This window comes from Passer domesticus, chromosome 33 (genome assembly GCF_036417665.1).
Source record: "Passer domesticus isolate bPasDom1 chromosome 33, bPasDom1.hap1, whole genome shotgun sequence".
NCBI classification, from domain to species: domain Eukaryota; kingdom Metazoa; phylum Chordata; class Aves; order Passeriformes; family Passeridae; genus Passer; species Passer domesticus.
Window position 1 is genome coordinate 2630178 of NC_087506.1, and position 17740 is coordinate 2647917.

Consider the following 17740-nt stretch of genomic DNA (forward strand, 5'->3'; position numbering starts at 1 on the left):
GAAATCGAGGACTGCTGCAAGTGAGTGTTGGAAGGCTCTTGTCTTGCTCCTGCCAGCAGAATTCTCTGTGATTTTATGCAATTTTATTCAGATGCAACAGGAGAACTGAGGTTTTTTATTAAAATATTCCATAATGAGTAACAGGCCTCGGGAGCATGGGGTACAGAACTGACATGTGAAAGCATGAGCATATCCTCCAAAGTGGTCAGTTTAATTGTCCATTTTATTACTCTTCTATTTACTCTACACTAAGAAGGAAACGCAAGCTTTGCTTGGAGGCAAAGCAGGCATGGGATACACTAGGATCCCTCGCAGGCTCACCAGGGCTGGCAGTGACAAAGCAGGCAGACTGCTTCATTGAGAACCACTACAGAGCTACATCCCAATGCGCTTTTAAGTACTATGGTATTATTAAGAGCTCCTTTTCTGCATGAGATACAAAAAAGGAGGTCCCAAATGATCTTCATGCAAGCATGCAGTAAAGACCTGATCCTGCTATCCTAATGAGGCTTTGGCTTTTGGCAATTACACTCTTCCCATTCATCTTTTGATGCAGACACTTGTGGTTTTCCCCTACACCCTTGCAAGGCTGGCAGTTGCTGCTTCCCATTTCCTGTTCTTCCCTAGAGACAGTACAGTGGCTGCTTTGAAACAAAAAGCCCTGAGATCTGGATAGCTTGAAGGAGCATGAAATGCTAATTGAGTGTTCATGGTGGTCATACCCAGGTCTGCACTTCCCAGTGCTCTGAAGCAGCAGCAGGAGGACCGTGCATCATTCCTGTTGGTGGATGTTCATGTTTCTGGTGTGCAAGAGCAATGACTTGAGGAGGGACAAAAATGCCCCAATTCAAACAGTGGCTGTGCAAGGAGATGTGAAGTTTCACTGCCTTTTCTAGAACATTATAGAACGATCTAAGAGAATATTGTGGCATGGAGTAGGTCCCTAATTTTGTCTCCATAGAAATCCCCAAAGGCCACATTCACTCTGCTGGTGATGGCAACCCCACAAGCTCACAGGCTAGTTTTCCCTGCAACATGCCACCCTGCCCTGGCTTTACTAGGCCAGGACTAGACCCATAGCTAAGCAAACACATGCAGCCAGGTGACATAGAGTTTTTCTTTCAGAAAACCTAATTAACACATTCCCATGCCGTTTCTTCTGTAACATCAGTAGGTGGCAACCGTGAGAACTTTGCTGGCAAAAGGTTACATTTTGCACTGGGCCTAGAAGTGTTTTTCCCTAAGGCAAAGCAAATTGCAATGTGAAGTTCAAAAGCTTCAAATGCCTATGAAAGGAAACTGCGGAATAATTTCTGGAAAGGCAGCATTGTCAATGATCATGCAGCCCAGCAACAGCTGGAGCTGCATCCAGAATTGCTTCTTCCAGCTGTGCAGGAATTCATTTCAGTGGCAAACACTGTTCCATGATGAACAAATTGTCCCCTAGCTCGGGCTGAATGGCACCCAGGCTGCAGTACAGATTTGAGGAACCCTTGTCACTTGTTATTGGCCTCCCAGTGCACTCATCCTTCTGCAAACAAGGTGCAAACAACACAGCTTGGCTGCTGTCCTGGGTAAATATACATACAGACGGTTTTTCCAAATCAGTGCAGCTTTTCCCAGTGAAAGACACGAATTCTTCTTACCTATGAAATTGTGATTCAAGACACCTGTGAGCCAGATCTGTGTGAGATTGCAAAGGAGCAAAGCTTTGGGGTTTGGGCACATTTCTCTTTGTTTCTTTGCTCAGGCTTTTTCTGAGCACAGAACACGCCTAGGTAGAAAGCTTTTGACTATACAGGATCTTTTGGATCCATTGTCCCCCAAATAAGTCAACAGGTGGCCCTGTCATAATGCCAAGTAACAAAGAGCAGCACAAATTACACAAAGAAAACATGGCCAAAGAGGAAGAGGAGAGGCCCAGTGAGGAGGAAAGGATGTGGTGGGACCCTGGCTCATTGAGTGAGCTGCACTCCCATAATCTCTAGGCTAGCAGGACCTGGTCTCACATTCTTCTCCTGGTTTATTTAAATTTAATTTATTTATTTACTTTTTTTTTCATCATCAGTATAAAATATATACAATTAAAAATATGTAATCAAGATTTAAAGGTACAATCAAAACACATTTATTCAAAACTACATCTAAGGATCAGAACATATGTACATCTACTACAAAACCTAACATATAAATCCTACTCTTCAAACAATATTCATACAGGCAGCAGCTTCTTCCTGAACTTGGAGAAAAGAGAGCTCTTCTGTACAGCAGGCAAGGACTTTGTGGGTAAGGCACCATGGGAATTGTCCAGAAGAACCTTCTCAGTAAGACTGTAACCAGTCCGATCTGCAAAATGGAGACACAAAGTTTAACAGGGGCCACAATGCAAACCTAAAGCAGCTAAATTCCATATTTCATGGGACAGACTTCCTGCAAACTTCTAAAGAGCTGCACAGGGAAACATGCTCTTGCTGGCAGGCACTTGAGGCAGGACAAGGTAAAACCCTGGCCCACTTCCACAGGAGCACCCTGGCCTCTGGGCTGCCCTGGGACAGCAGGGAGCCCAGAGCCCTGTGCTCTCCAGCAATGGCTCAGCTGCACAAGCATGCTCCTGCTCCTCTCCCTGCCCCACAGCTGAGCAGCCCTCCAGCTCCACAGGCACTGGCAGCAGCACAGCTCATTGCAGGGCCACATGCAGGGCACAGCTGTTCCCTGGCAATGTGCACAGGCTCTCTGGGCTGCCACAAGACCCTTCCTCCCACCAGAGATTGGCCCAGCTCCCCCTCACCTCTGTGTGAGGCTGAGTCATGATCAGCCTTCACCTTGTCCTCGGTCTGGAGTTGCTTCAGGCCCCCCATGCCATGACTAGGAAGGGCGATGGAGAGAGAGGGGGCACGTGCACACCCTTCCTTAGCATTTGGTCTCTTTTGTCACAGCTAACAAGGCAGATCTGGAGGTGTCCAACTCAGCACGTTGTCATCTCTCTGGAGAACATCATGCCTTCACCAGCCCAACATTTTGGAGAGGTTTTCCCGCACATGTGGAGGCTGGCTGGCAGCACATCTCTTCAGCTTGGTGCCCATCACCTTGTGGAGGGCAGAGGCAAGCTTGGTGGCCACAGTGCGGACATTGGCGCTTCGCACCGGCAGCGCCTTGTTCTCCAGGAAGGACCAGAGCACGGGCAGGGCGTCGTGCTGGACCACTTCAGGGCTCCTGGCATAAACCCACTCCACAAGCACTGCCGGGAGAGAGACACAGCTTCGCAACTACCAGCCTTAATGCAAACAGGGATCTACCTCTGCTTTTGCTAACTTCTGGCTAAGATCAGCAAAATAGCAGAGAGCCCCATGATCCAGAAACGGGCAAAGCAGCTGATCATCCTGGAAACAGAACCACCAATCCCTCAGGACTAATTTCTCCAACCACAGCCTTGTCCCTGTGGCAGACTTTGTACCTTTACTAAATTATTGCACAATCACTTTCTGCATGAGCAATGAATGAAATGTCCAGTTGCTTTTTATTTCCATTAAGAAGTTGTCTAAACCCACACTGAAGATTTGGAAATGCACCATAGAGAAGAAATGGAGGGATTTCTAATAAAAGGGATGATTCCATTTTCATAACTTTGATGTCAAGTGCCACATGTTTAATCTGGCTCTTCCCTTTGCTCAGTGGCACGCTGCAAAGGGCAGGATTAGAACACACCTCAAAATTCCAGCCTACCAGAGATGGCTGCTGCTTGACAGTTGGATTGGAAACATCAGTGACTAGCTGGTGTCTTTGGCAGAATGCTTCTGGGGCTTCCAACAAGCAGCTGTTTCAAACCTCAGGGTGCCTTAGAGAATTATCCAGACCCCATTGCTGTGGCATTTGAGCATCTCCACATTTTAATGCCATTTCCCCTCCCAATCTTAATGGCATTTTTTCTTATAATGTCCACTGAAGTAGGGGCATAGAGAGAGCAAAATGCTACACAAGGGACTGAAATTCATCCAAAACACAAGTATTTTCTCATATTGTCTCTGAAAACTGCTCTCTGCTCATTTTCTGAACCAAACTATGTCAAACACAGACAAAAATTTACTACCAACAGGCTCCTTGCATGGCAGATTTGGCTGAAAGATCAAATCCTGAAAAGCTCTGGAGACCATTCTTATTTTCTGATCAGGCAAAATGTTATCTAGTAGCCATTTATTATTCTGTGGTGGAAGAGACTTCATTTTCTCTATGCATTTAATCCACTGGCAGTCATCAATATTAAAACAGCTCCTGAAAGTACCCAAACCCCAATTGTGCTAAGCAGGAAAAGGGTTATGATACCCATTTTAACATGGGAATTCATTTGAGTTTAAATGCAATTAAAGACATTGGTGACTATTGAAGGTAAGGAACAGCTGTCTCTTCCTACTGAATCTCAGAGAGAACATCTACTTTTTCTAAAGTAGTCCTAATTTATGTTTCATTCCTTTATTTGAAAAAGAGATCAAAAGATCTGTAAAACTAAATTCCCTGTTGCTGGAGATCTACTTTTTTCAAAGCTCTTTAAAGGGCCTTTGACATTCCCAATCGCTGAACATGCCCTTTTGAGATTCCCAATGAAGACACAAAGTGTATTAAACCTTGCATTCAAAGATGTTGGCCTAATTAGCAGTGGCTTTAGCCCCAGTTAAAGCAAGGCTATCAATAGTCTGTTCTACTATATATTGGGATTATAATTTTCCCATTCCTTGGCTATTGCTGACATAGCAAGCACCTCTGAGCAATCAATTATCAGCTGCATTTGTAACATTTGGGACAGTGCTGACACAGGCAGACAGTGTTTGCACACCCTGAAATGCTCAGTCCAGTGCCACTTTGGCAGCACAGGCAGGGAGCCTCAGCACTCTGCTTCTGCCCCTCTGCCCCCAAAGGCTGCCTTGCACTAAATCCCTGCCTCTAATACATCTGTTGAGTTTTGACCTAAGCTGTGACCCCAGGCTCTGCACAGTTCAGCCTCAAAGCTTTCCAAGAGAAAAACAAGAGTTCTGTGAGGACAAAACAAACTGATCCCCTGAAACAGCATTTGCCACCATTTTCCCGAAAAGATGACAGATGTCCCTGAGCTTCCAAGAGAGGAGCCAGCTGGGGTATTTTGAGTCCCTCCCTTTCCTGGAGCTGGGTTCTGAGATGCCCCAGTGGGAGCTCAGCCCCGAGGCCGAGCTCTGCCCCCATCTCAGGTGCTGCACAGCTCTGCAGCAGCCAGGGAAACCTGCCAAATACACCTGCCTTGGGCACTGGGCAGGAGGGACAAGCTCAGCACCTCCTGGTTTGGAGGAGCTACTCTGCTGTCTGTTCACAGGCATTGCCTGTAAATACTCCCTGGGAAGACCTCTTGGCTTACAAGGGGAGGCCATACCTGTGATACACTCCGTGACATCCAGCAGAGCTTGGCCACTCAGTTGATTCCACTGGTAGCTGAACTCCTTCAGCAGTGATACTTTATCTACAAGTGAAACACATGTTTCTGCTCACTTTTCTGAGACCATAGGAGAAAGGACAGTGCAGAGGGAAAGGGTAGGGGCAACCCCATTCTATAAAATAAAGTACATTTCTGCTGGTTTTTGAATCCTTTTCTTCTTTCCTTCCAGCCTGCTTGGCAGGGATTTAAATTGCAAAAGAAAAGCTCTCCTTTCACATTTGTAAATGCAAAGTTGTCTGCTGTATCAGGAGCTATGTTAAAACATTTCCCATCAGGGACATCAAGAGTTCAGTCACATGTACGCAGTGAAAAGATTTTGCATCCCAGAGCAAAAAGGAAGAACCCCATACTTGGGACACAGAAAGGCACCGAGTCAGGCAGTTCCTGAGTTCACAGAGCAGCTGAGGAGGAGAAAGTGGCAACTCCCCTTGAACACCTGCCTCTTCAACACTCCTATTTTCAGGCACATTTCCTCAGTGTGGCATTTTCAGAGCTGACATAAATCTGTGTGGCAAAGGAATTGAGAGCAGCCTTTGCCTATGTAGTTAACTGCTGTAGACATCTTGCCCCATGCAAAACAACATGTGGAACAGGGCATCATTGACAGCTGGGTTTATACCTGTTTGTTATAAAGAAATGAACTTGGGGAATCCTAAGTTCCCCTTTGAAAATACAAGACAAAGAAGAAAAGGGGAAAATAGGCAGCTAATGCCTATCATGTAGAGCATTCCCGGTGGCTGCTCTGCAGGAGCTCTGATGGGTCAGTCTCCCTTCATGCCAAGAGCATTTGGGAAGTCAAACGGGGCCCAAGCAAACTCCAAACCCCCTTTGCCTCTGAACTGTAGCAAAGCTGTAGTCTGGGACTTGCTCTTCAGACAGGCAGCACAGAGCCAAGGGCTCCTGAGACTTTTGGGAAATGCTGATCACGTTCAAGCCTGTTGGGGAACGGGTGCATAAGGACTGCACCTGCACAGCTTCTGGGGGATGCCAGCTGGAGCTTTCCACAGACAACAGCAGCTATCAAGGCACTCAGCACTCTCTTGTGTCGGAGAGACAGAGACACAGGTGAGGAGAGTCCATGCCAGGGCTCAGCCTTACCTAAATGAGCAATGGATTCTTCCAGCGCTTTCACAGCTGCGGCACGAACCCTGGGATCCTTGGAGTTCAGGTTCTTCGTTATTCCTTCCACCAAACCAATGATCACCGGGTTCAAGGCATCTTTCAGGACGCCTGTGATTTCTACCAGCACATCCAGCGCCTTCTGCTTCACTTTCTTGTGGCTGTCAGATATTCTCAGGACAAAATATTCAAAAATCTGTGAAGAGAACAAACAACATGAAAGCTGGATTCACATGTCCTTGTTTGAAGAGTGGATGTAGCAGTCAGCAATGTAAAAGATGAGAGTGATCCTTTCTGTCAGGTCAGCACTTGCTTGCACAATTTCACTCTTTTCCTGTGGGCCACTCACTGGAATGGTGGCGCAACCTCATGCTGCTAGAAAGATTTTCTTCTGTTTTTAAGATGTTTGATTGGGGAGAGCACAGTTCCTATGGTATTTCTCTTCATCTATAAATCATTAAATCCATTCAATTTATTCATGCTAAAGACTACCTTTGCTTTAGAAGTATGGAAGCAGATGTTTACAATGCCCGGTTTTCTATACAGTTGCCTCAAGTACTGAGGGCAATTAGGATTTTGCCAAAACTACGGCTGGAGGAGATCTAAGTTTTCTTTTGTTTGTCTTAGCGGCAGTATCTGGAGAAGTGCAGGGCTCTGATCAACTCTTCCAGGATGCAGAGCATTTCTCTAAGTAACAGGTAGACTTCTGGAATTTAATGAGCTGTACAGTTCTCATTAGAGCAGCTTCAGTCCCTTGACAGACACATCATCAGGCACCTTTTCTTGGAGAAAGGGGAAAAGCAGCTACTGGGAGGAGACGGCAGAGATGAGTCCTTAGCTGTTTTCCTCCTTTTCCAAGGAGAAAAAAAGACCCCCCAAGAAGGGTGAGCTCTGTTTTTACCAAGAGGAATAGGAACAAGGATGGAAATGAGAGCCAGAGTTGTGCCTGGGCAAGACTAGATGGAGTATATGGAAGTATTCTTAAAAAAACCTGGGTTTAAACCAACCCAGTCTGATCTTCTCTTCCCTAGGTAAACCCATTTTTGGTCTAGAGAATAATTGCCATGCTTTCAGTGGCTGGATTGCCTTTACTTAACCCAGCTGGGAGTAGGAGAGAGCAGCAGTCACACCAGCAGAAAATTCTGTCATCATCTGATGAACGGCATCAATAGGCACCTGCCAGACATATACAGCTGGACTGAAATAACTTGTCCTGAAGCCTGGACCTGAATTAAATTTGCCTGGGTAAGAGGGACCAGCATGTCCCAAACAGCCAGGATGGAATGCCAAGACACACTGAATTAACTTTACTGCTACAGGCTTAGGAAAGGAGCTAAAGGAAAGGAGCAATGAAGATACCCTACATACTTGGACAATGTTAGTGGAGATGAGCTGGGGGCTAGTTTTGCACAAGTCTTGGAGGAGTGACACTCCTTCCATGCGCGTCTGAAACCCCTTGGCCTCCAGGAGATTGTAAAGCTTCTGGAGCAGCTCCGTTTCTTCCTCAACCGGAGGTAACGTGACCTGGGCTTGTGCACGGTGTAGGAGGCATCCATCAGAGGTAGATTTCACTCTGGAAAATAAATCCAAATTAGGACCTGTCGGTGATAATATCTTCAGTTAATTGTGAGCAAAACATCTTCAGGAGCTTTCCTCATTATGTGATTTCAAGCTGGAAAATCATGAGGGTCTGAAAAACAACGTGGACCTCATGACAATTATTACGAGAGACAATCTGCAAGGAACATTCTTGCCAGTGCTCACTCAGGAAAACCAAGAGATGCATCTGATCTATCTTCAGATGGCTGCCAAGGCACACAGTTCACATTGCTTTGTGGAGAAAGAGAGACACTACTTCCAAGTTTAAATGCCTCCTCATATGGGACGTGTGTGTCTTATAACATGGAAACTCATCACTCCGGAGAAGTGTCTCTACAACCAGGCATGACAATCTGCAAAAATAGCTCAGATGCATCTGAACAGATGAACAGGGCCATATGTGAAGGATTCAGAAAATCAGTAACAGAGATAAAAACAGAAGCCAGACATCCCAGAACTATGCTCACATTTCATTTGCTTCCCTAGAGACTAGATCCACAGCTTAACAACCCCCCTGGGAACAATTCTCCTGGATCAACCTGTCTCTTCCATGACCATGGAAAGATGCTAGCTATGCTACTGAGGCATGTGGTCACTTTCCTGCCACTGCTGAGCGTGACAGAGCTAAATAAATCCCCTCTGTGATCAGAGGAGAACAGGTACAAGTAGCTCTGCAACTGCCGTGAAGAGACAGCAAGGACCAAATTCCTGTCTTAAATGCTGATTGCAGCACAGGACAAAAGAAACCAAACATGCTGTCTCCATCAAGCAAATCATATGAAGGACAGGAATATCAAGACAAAAAGTACATATTGAGACACCTGTTGCCTGAAGTTGATCAGGAATTGCATTGCTACTTACTACTCAAACTTGATACTGTTTCAGGGTAAGAAAACCATGATTCAGCCAGGCCAAACCACATGCATGAGAACTGCATCTTTGTGGAATGGCATCCTGCTTCTAGACTGGGACTTCTCATCAAAACACCCATGTGGAAAAGACTCCACTCAGATGAAAAAAAAGCCCTGGTTGAATTTCCTTGTCCAAGTCAGGCAGCAGAAACTTGGCCCTGTCACAGCCTCCATAACACTGCCCTTGTCACTGCACTGGATCATCTGAGCTGTAACCAATGGGGTCTTTTTGTCTCTCAATTGTGAAAACCCCTCCAGAGAAGTTGTGTTCAGCCTAATGCAGAAGTAGACTTTTTTTATCATAGAGCATTTGTAGGGAAAAAGAACAATCTGTGTCACTGGCCATCTCTGCCAGAAAGATTTTCCTGAGGAAGAGACATGTAAAGCTTGTCATGTGCTTTGTCACATCTGAATAAAGTGCTCAGTACCATTTGCTAGAAGACAATGTGGCCTGGGGCTTCTTGGAGCCATCGTTCCTCTTCTTCACCAGCTCCTTGACAGATGGGCGTTCAGCCTTCTGGTTTTCCATCCCCTACAAAGACATAGAGAAACCCCATCAATCTTTAGAGTATAAAATAGGAAATTCCCTGTTTAAAACACAAGTTAGAACCAGGATCACTGCTACCAAGGCTTAGGGAAACATTTCCTAACTTACAGATGGAAACAGGGATTCAGTGATGCCAACTCTTTGTTTTCAATAGCCCAAGGCAGGTTATGGGTGCTGCCAGACTGAGCAGCAGTCTAAAATCCCAAATTCATTAGTCTTGAGCATAAATGGGAATAATGCAAACTGGCAGGCAACGAGTGTTCGTAAACAACAGAAGCAACAGAAAAAAATGGACTCTCTGGGGATTGGCCCATTGTGTTGGAAGGATTTGGTTCAACACTCACTCTCCCTCTGCCTGAACAAAGGCATGCTCCCTTCTGTAATGTCGATTAAAAAAAATAAAATCCCCGCCCCCCCCCAAAAAAAAAAAAATCCACAAAAAAAAACAACAAAGGAATTTCCACAGGATGCTGCTGAATTCACCAAGATTTTTCCAGTTCCACAGAGCTTGACAGCAGGGCAGTATTCCCAAAAGACTGTAATTGTAGTAACTAGGATTGACTTGGCCATCTTTTGTAAATTTGGAAATTTTTAGTACTACTACTTCCAGTATCTTTTGCAAAGACTCTGTTCTTTTCAGAAGCACTATTCTCACTTAATTGCTTTACTGGGCAGAGGAGGGAGAGCATGGTGGGGCCTTACACTTAAATGTAAACCCATTTGCTCTCTTTCCCTTTCTTCTTTGTGAATGATATTGAAAATATTCCAAACCCCACCTTTTCCCTAATAACATCAATTTCTTTGTGGTCTGCAGATGAACAGGCTGAGGATTAACACCTCATTCCCAGGAGAAAAATTATTCAGTAGAAGAAGAATGAGATCAAGACAGATTGGGGATGTTTGATCTCACATTAGCAGTGGCAATACTTGTGTAAAGGAGTAATTTCTCCTGCCAAGCACTTACTTTCTTCTTCATTCTTGTCAGAATATCCTCCAGGTCACAGGTGGAAAGAGATCGTTCCAAAAGCATTTTAAATTTTTGATGATTGAGCAACATCTTCACCATCTCCTGTCCATAATGCCTAAGGAAGGAAGGGAGGAAAGGAAAGAAAAGTGAACAAAGAAAGGAAGAGTGTGAACAGAAGAGGCTTATACCTTAAATTCATCATGTGCAATCCTTGCACAAGAAGGCATTACCTACTCAGCAAAGAGGGAGATTTACCTCCACTTGACACTGCACAGTGCTGTCAGATGAACACAGGAGGCAAGAGGAGAATGTGGGGCAACAGAAAAATACCATTTCACTCTGAAAATGTGGGTGTGCTCCTCTGGGATCAAAGGATCCCAGGGAACAAGCAAAACACATCTGCTTTGTTGTCAGAGCCTATTAGCAGTGTCTTGCTGCCATTGCACAATAATTTGCCTTTCTTTAACTAGCAGGGAAGCCAGGACAAAACACCTCCTGCATCCTATTGATTATTCTATACTATATGTATGCACAGGGGCAGCTAGTTGCTCTGGTGTTCTTGGCAGCTATTAATGGGAATTTCATCATCAAAGTAAGAGGATTTTGGTGGTTTGGGTTGATTTTGCCACTAGGAAATCACAGTTTTCTTCAAGAAGAAATTTGGAGGTCATTGAGCCACAGATAAAAACATTCTAGAAATCTGCAGAAGGGGTTTTATAAAGAGTGAATACATTGTCTAAAGACCCCTGAAATATTTCTAGGAATGTATTAAGTTAATGAGAAACAGATGTTTGGGATCCTTCAGTGATGAATATTAGCCAACACTTTGGCTTTGTGTTGTGCACCTAAAGACAATGAAAACTGTTGGACTGGCTCATCTGAGCTCTTTTGATCTCAGTAAAGAATCCTTCAAGCCACAGGAAGTTGGCAATGCATCTTTTTGCTGGCCAACCTCAGGTTACCCAGTACAGTCATTTGCCCAGGCAAGCCAGAGCAGTGGTCACAGCACCAAGGCTGACAGAGCTCAAGAAGCATTTAGACAATGCTCTCAGCACATGGAGTAACTCTTGGGGTGCCCTGCACATGGCCAGGAGCTGGACTGGATGACCCTGATAGTTCCCTTCTAACTCAGCATATTCTGTGATTCTATGACCCTTATCCACACATTGAGGTCACTTATTATTGCCTTGAGTTTCCAATCTTTTGTGCTTTTTCCTTTATGGCCAGACAGGGAACGGTTTTCCTGTTTCAGGAAGTGAAATGAGGATCATTACCTTGTGTCCTGGTGACAGTCCTGAGCAAGCTTCCCTGCCACGTGTGCCAGCCTCTCAGCCCTGGCTGTGCCTGCCAGCTTTGTGACTCCAGTTCTCTCCATCAGGGACAGGAGGAGCTCGGCCCCACACTTCCGCACCTGGGCGTGGCGGCTCCTGGGAAGGAGAGAGCAAACCCTGGGGCACAGGGAGAAGGAGCAGCAGCAGCACAGGCCTTGGCCAGAGCCTGCTCCCTGTCCTTGCTGGGGGAAGGAGGCCTGCCTTCTCCCTGCAACTTTAGACACCGCTAGAAGGTTCTGAACTCAGGTAAACACAAAGCTAGCATTGTACAGAAGGACTGCCTGCAAGGCAGAGGGAGGAATTCAGTCTCCCTGCACTCTCTGATACTCAGCTCCTTTCACAGTATTTACTCTGAGAAAGATTAAGGAAATAGATTACATATGAATGATTTAGAAATTAAAGACAACTCATGCTGACCCATCAGAGGGCAGCCAGTACACAGAGCTGCAGCAGGATTGAGGCTCTTTCCACCCATGATCCCCAAATCTGCAGACCTCTGGGAAGAAACAAATGCAGGGAAAACATGTTGTGGGCCATGAAGTTGCAGAATATCCAGCAATGCAGCCTGTTTCTTCTGTGAGGCTTGGCAACGGATACATCTGAATGTTTTACCCTATTCCAAAGCTGAGGAAAGGAGGGACAGGCAGTTTAGCCAGGCCGTCCTGTTCTAGAGAGTGTCTCTTGGGAACTACCAGGCCCAGCACCAATATTTAAGGCAGCATGTGCTTCAACTGTTCCATGGCAGTCAGGCTGTGAAGGTGCCTTTAAAGTGATTCATCATCCCAAGGCTAACATGAAACATGAGTTTGAATAGAAAGTAGAGTTCTATGGCCAGTCATACAAGACTCCTTTTGGCAGGAGCTGCACCTGCTGTGCAGGCTGTGCCACACCCAGCAGATTGTCCTCCATGTGCTCCACGCCCCAGCAAGTACCCTCCTCCTTTCTCAAGCTAATGGCATCATGAGGAGACATGGTTTTCCCAGGGCCTCTGTGGTTAGTGCTGTGAAATACCAAACACCACTCACAGCTGCAATTGCAATTGTCCCTCTTGCCACAAAAGCACAAGGCTCTATCCTCAGCCTTTGCAGGCACTTTCACTTCCCCACCAGTCACCACAGCTAGGAAAATCTGACAGCCTGGGAGAACTCCAGGAAGCAGCAGGAAGCTGAGTCAGAGGAGCTTTCATTTGGGTATCAGGAAAAAGGTTTTTCACGCAGAGGGTGGTTGGGCACTGGAACAGGCTCCCAGGGCAGTGGTCACAGCACCAAGCCTGACAGAGTTGAAGAAACATTTGGACAACAATCTCAGGCACTTGGTGTGACCCTTGGGCTGTTCTGTGCAAGGCCAGGAGCTGGACTCAATGGTCCTGATGAGCCCCTTCCAACTCCCCATATTCTAAAGTTCTGGGATTCTGAGAACTAATAGGCTGCAGGAGGGCAGAAACAGGTGACAAGAAGAGAGAAATGACATTGACTGGTGAATGAAGTCACTGAGTTCACAGAAGATGCAGCATACAGGACCCTTCCCTCCCACCATTCCCATTCTCTGTCTCATCCCTTCTCCCTCCCACACACTAGAAGGTGAAGAATATCACTAAAAGAAGAACAACCTACTTGACTCCCATGTCCATGAGAGCAGTCATTGCTCGTGCAGGAGTCACATTCTCCACCATGATCCCCAGGGTCTGACTGGCTGCTTTCTGAACAAATTCTGGGGAGTTGGACACCATCTGCAGAAGGACCCGAGCAACCTCATCCACCTCAGAGTCCATGTTCTTCTTCAAGGTCACAAAGAGCTCTCCCAGAGTGACAATTGCAGAGTAGGACACCTTGGAACGGAGGTTGGCCACCTGGACAAGTCATGAGGGGAAACATAAGAATCACCTTGAAAAGAAAACCAGTTGCCTTCAACAGAAGTCCCAGAAAATGACAACACATCCCACTGTGTCCAGAGGAACATCAAAGTACAGTAAGAGCAGGAGAGCACAAGCACAGAAAGGCTTTTACTCTGGCACCAATTTCTGGTCTCACACCTGCTTACTGCAGGCCTAAAAAAATATATTTCATTCAAGTGTTCTACTTAACTCTTCTAAAATGTTCACAGCTTTGATTTTAAGCCCTTTGACTAAAAAACTGAAGCAAGGGCTGCTTTCAAATCATAAAAGCACAAATCATAAAGATAGAAGAGTCAGGTGCTCCTGTTCAAAAAACAACACCAGCAGCTGAAGCACTCAGCCAGGAAACAGAAAACACAGGCTCAGACCCAGAGACCAATTTGCAGTGTTGAATTACAGCTTGGGCAGAGACTGGGACTCTGGCAAATAACCTCATTAGTGTCTCAGTTTCTGCATTTGCACATTGCATTATAAAGGCACCACACTCAAAGACACGTGTCAGATACCCGACCTACCAGTAAATACAGCTACATGTACCCACAGATCCCACAGATAGCTGACAGAAATTAGAAATAGAAGGTCTAAAAGCAGAAATGAAGGCAGACCCTGAGCACACATGGAGATGAACAAGCACATACCTACTCTACACACCATGTATGAAGTATGTGGGACAATTCAGAACAATGTTCTCACCTCGCTGGTAACTGCCAAGCAAATGTCATGAAGTCTACACAGCAGGACCTCTGAATGGGACCCAGCCAGGTGTTTGATGTTGAAGAGTCCCTTCTCCTTCATCTCCCTGAAAGGCAGAAGATTGATTTTTTCTCTCCACCAAGGCAGCACCCTTTGAGATTATCAGGCTGGCAGCTCAGTCAAACAATGGGAGGTGCTTTTCAAGGAGTACTTAATTTAGTTGTGGAAAAGGTTGTCACAGGATGATGTGGCTGTCAAAAGCCTACAGAAATCCAAGAGGTGAATAGAGGGGTTTCAGAGTGGCCATTTAAGCAGACAGCCTTTCTGAAATCTCTGGCACATGATGCCCCCCTGGCACTGCTTCCTAGAAGCTGTAGACCAGACCAAGCTGCTGTTTCTTGTCACCTCCCTGTGCCTGTCCCTGAGACACAGTCCCACTGAGCTGTTATTGGGGCATTTTCCTTTTTTGTCAGCCCCAGCAGGCAGTTCAGCACTGAGAGTCTGCACTGGCACTCTGGAGCTGAGTTTCCCCTCTGCCATCTAGGCCTCTCTCTGTCACCCCCTCCACTCCACCTCACATATTCCCCAAAAAAAGCAGCAGGATGTCCCAGGAGATTCCACCCCTGAGCAAGAACTGTTGAAACTCTGGCTTTTCCCAAAAGCCCCTACCTAAAACAACCCCCACAACAGCAACATGTTATTTAAAAGGTGCAAACAACTCTGTCTCTCAGCACTTTGTGCAGGGCCTCAGCTACAGGAAGGAATGTGAGGCATCAGGGCTGCAGCACAGGGCTGGCGACTGATCCCACTGGCACCCCTGAGCATCATCTGGACCCCCTACACCTGCAGAAGCTCTCTGCACCTCACAGGGCACCCATGAGAAAGGACAAAACAAAGGTGACTGCACAAGGAGATGCATCGTGGCAGATTTTTCATGCTCATCCCAGTGTGTATGGAGTCCTTACCCCTGTGTGAATGAAGCATCTACCAGGGAGTGATCAAAAAGACATTAAAAAGAAAACCAATATCACCTAACATTTGTAGGGTTATCACCTCTGGGCCTCCTTCTGCCTGTGTATAATTTTGGGACACATGGTGAGTATTGACAAAACATCTCAGGCCCATATGAAGCAGTGAGAAGGAAAAAGTTGAATTCCAAAAGTGCAAGATTCCTAGAGGATTTCATTTCTTTTTCCTTCTCTTCTGCCATGAGCCCTTCAGGAGTAATGACAGGCTGAGGGACTGGACAGCACAAGTCCCTGGAGGAACTCCCTGGAGCTGCTTCTGGGACTCCCATGCAGGAGGTCACAGGGAGACGCTGTCACCTGCCATTGCTGTCAGCAGTGGGGGCAGAGAGGAATCTTACTCAGTCCCACTGGGCCAGTGGCCCAAGGCACCCAACTCTCTACACTCAAAACTTCTGCCATCCCCTCAAGGTTTCCTTTGCAGCTCCATGGAACAACAGGCAAAGCGAGGAAGCAGCACGGAGCTGCTGCAGCTGGAGCAGTGCTGCAGAGCAAGGCCAAGAAAAGGCTGCTCTCAAATCTTTATCCTCTCACTGCTCTGGAGTGCCCTTTGTCCACTCTGGGCTCTCGGGGGCTCAGAGGTACTAGCAAGACACGATTCTAACCTACGTTAATGCCAAGAGGGACACAGAGTGAACAAGGCCTTTCTTACCAGTCATCGCTGCCGAGCAAGGAGAGTGCCTCCAGCAAGGAGTGCTGTGGGTCTGGAGAGGCTCTGTCCTTCTGCCCATGCCCACGGAGCGGCTCCTCTCGGCGCTGGGCACCAGTGGCCGTCTGCGAGGTCACTGCAAGGAGAGGGTCGGCCATGGGCGCTGCAGCCCGGGCAAGGCACCCCGCCATGGAGCGGCCTGCAGCCCCATCTCCCAGCCAGGGTTCCCTGTGGTGCCAGCTGGCACTGGCTCAGAGACTTCCCTGCTCTCTGGCTCCTGGGGCTCCTTGCTTTCTCCCAGCCCCCCAGCTGGGCACAGCTCCAGGCTAAACCTGACAATTGCCCCGCAGCCCCAGCTCCCCAGGGCCACAGGTGCCACGGCCAGCGGCAGGTTCCTGCGGCCGCAGAGCTCCCGCTCCCTGCCAGACAGCGCTGACCAGCAGCACTCGCTACCCAGGAGGGAACCCCTCAGTGCCCCTCTTGTCTCAGCACCCTGATTTCCCCAGCCCTGAGGACAGGGGCCCTCTGCAGCTCCCTGAGGAGAGACCTGCAGCTGCCTGGAGACAGCACCAAGCCAAGCCTGAACAGGCCAGCCCTGCTGGGCCCGGCTCAATCCTCACGGAGCAGCTACCAGGGAACAGCCATACCTGACCCTTCCCACCTGACAGCGCCTCTGTTCCCACGGACTGCAAATATTCTAGACAGCAGGCAGCTGAGTGCACATACATTTTAGTATCCCTACTATTGGGAAGGGAGTACTTTATGGATGTTGTTCTTTCCAAACATCATCAATCTGTACTCTTTCAGAGGTGCACACTGCCTGTATTTCAAAGATGCTGAGGTGAAATTGGTCATCTAATGGATGTGTTTGCAAACTCAGTATGTTCTAAGCTTTCTCTTGTGGAAAAATGTAATTTCCAGACTAGACAGTTGATTAAAAAGGTTTCCAAATGCACTCTGAGGATAAAAATATGCAAATACAGATCCACATTGTTGGCAGACACACTCTCTTGTTGATCAGTTGACCTGGGTTTGCCTTAATTAAATTTTATGGTAAGGAAAAAAACTTACAGGGTATGAAGAAAATCAGATGATAAATGCATTTCTTAGGAAACCCATTTGTCATCAAAAGCACTGCCAATCAAAAATTTCATGTTGTGCACTAAAAAGCTCATTTTTTAATGTGTAGATGAAAACATTTCAGCTGTCTACAATGATGGAGTATAAATATTGCACAGAATCGAGATGAACTGCTCTAGACTCTATAGGGTTTTTGTGCTACCTTGCATATTCTCACCAAGTATGGAGGAACCATAACAAGAAAAATATTCAGACAGGAGCTAATCTGGGTGTCCCTGAGGTACCCCAGCCACTGACACCAGTGATGTCACTGCAGAAGTCTGTAGACATACACATCTGCATTCAGTATGAATGGAGAGACACCTCAGGCTAGTTCTGGTCAATTCTGGGCATGAAAGCAGCATCACTAGAAAAGAGCATTGAAGTATCACTCCTAGCTGCCATCTTCTTATCTCACCCTGCTTGGG

The 17740-nt window shown here is 46.7% G+C and overlaps 1 protein-coding gene and 1 long non-coding RNA gene across 2 annotated transcripts; both read right to left on the minus strand.

Annotated features, from left to right (window-relative positions):
• Positions 1-6441: 6441 nt before the first annotated feature.
• Positions 6442-10718, minus strand: LOC135288586 (uncharacterized). Its single transcript, XR_010351642.1, has 4 exons — positions 10599-10718; positions 9516-9619; positions 7946-8150; positions 6442-6773 (listed from the first exon to the last, which is right to left on the minus strand). It is a non-coding gene; the product is annotated as an uncharacterized LOC135288586 (long non-coding RNA).
• A 688-nt stretch (positions 10719-11406) lies between these two features.
• LOC135288474 (TOG array regulator of axonemal microtubules protein 2-like) lies at positions 11407-16384 on the minus strand. Its single transcript, XM_064401863.1, has 4 exons — positions 16197-16384; positions 14520-14625; positions 13546-13781; positions 11407-12028 (listed from the first exon to the last, which is right to left on the minus strand). Exons 1-4 carry the CDS (start codon positions 16382-16384, stop codon positions 11872-11874), a joined length of 687 nt encoding a protein of 228 aa, XP_064257933.1. The 3' UTR covers positions 11407-11871.
• Positions 16385-17740: the final 1356 nt, after the last annotated feature.

What these genes read in the sequence shown, in the direction of transcription:
- LOC135288474 (XM_064401863.1), bottom strand. Translation starts at nt 16,384, where the DNA reads ATGGCGGGGTGCCTTGCCCGGGCTGCAGCGCCCATGGCCGACCCTCTC. An exon ending in TTGCTCGGCAGCGATGACTG is followed by an intron (nt 14,626 to 16,196) that starts GTAAGAAAGGCC and finishes TCTGCCTTTCAG; the next exon opens with GGAGATGAAGGAGAAGGGAC. An exon ending in GCTTGGCAGTTACCAGCGAG is followed by an intron (nt 13,782 to 14,519) that starts GTGAGAACATTG and finishes TGACTTGTCCAG; the next exon opens with GTGGCCAACCTCCGTTCCAA.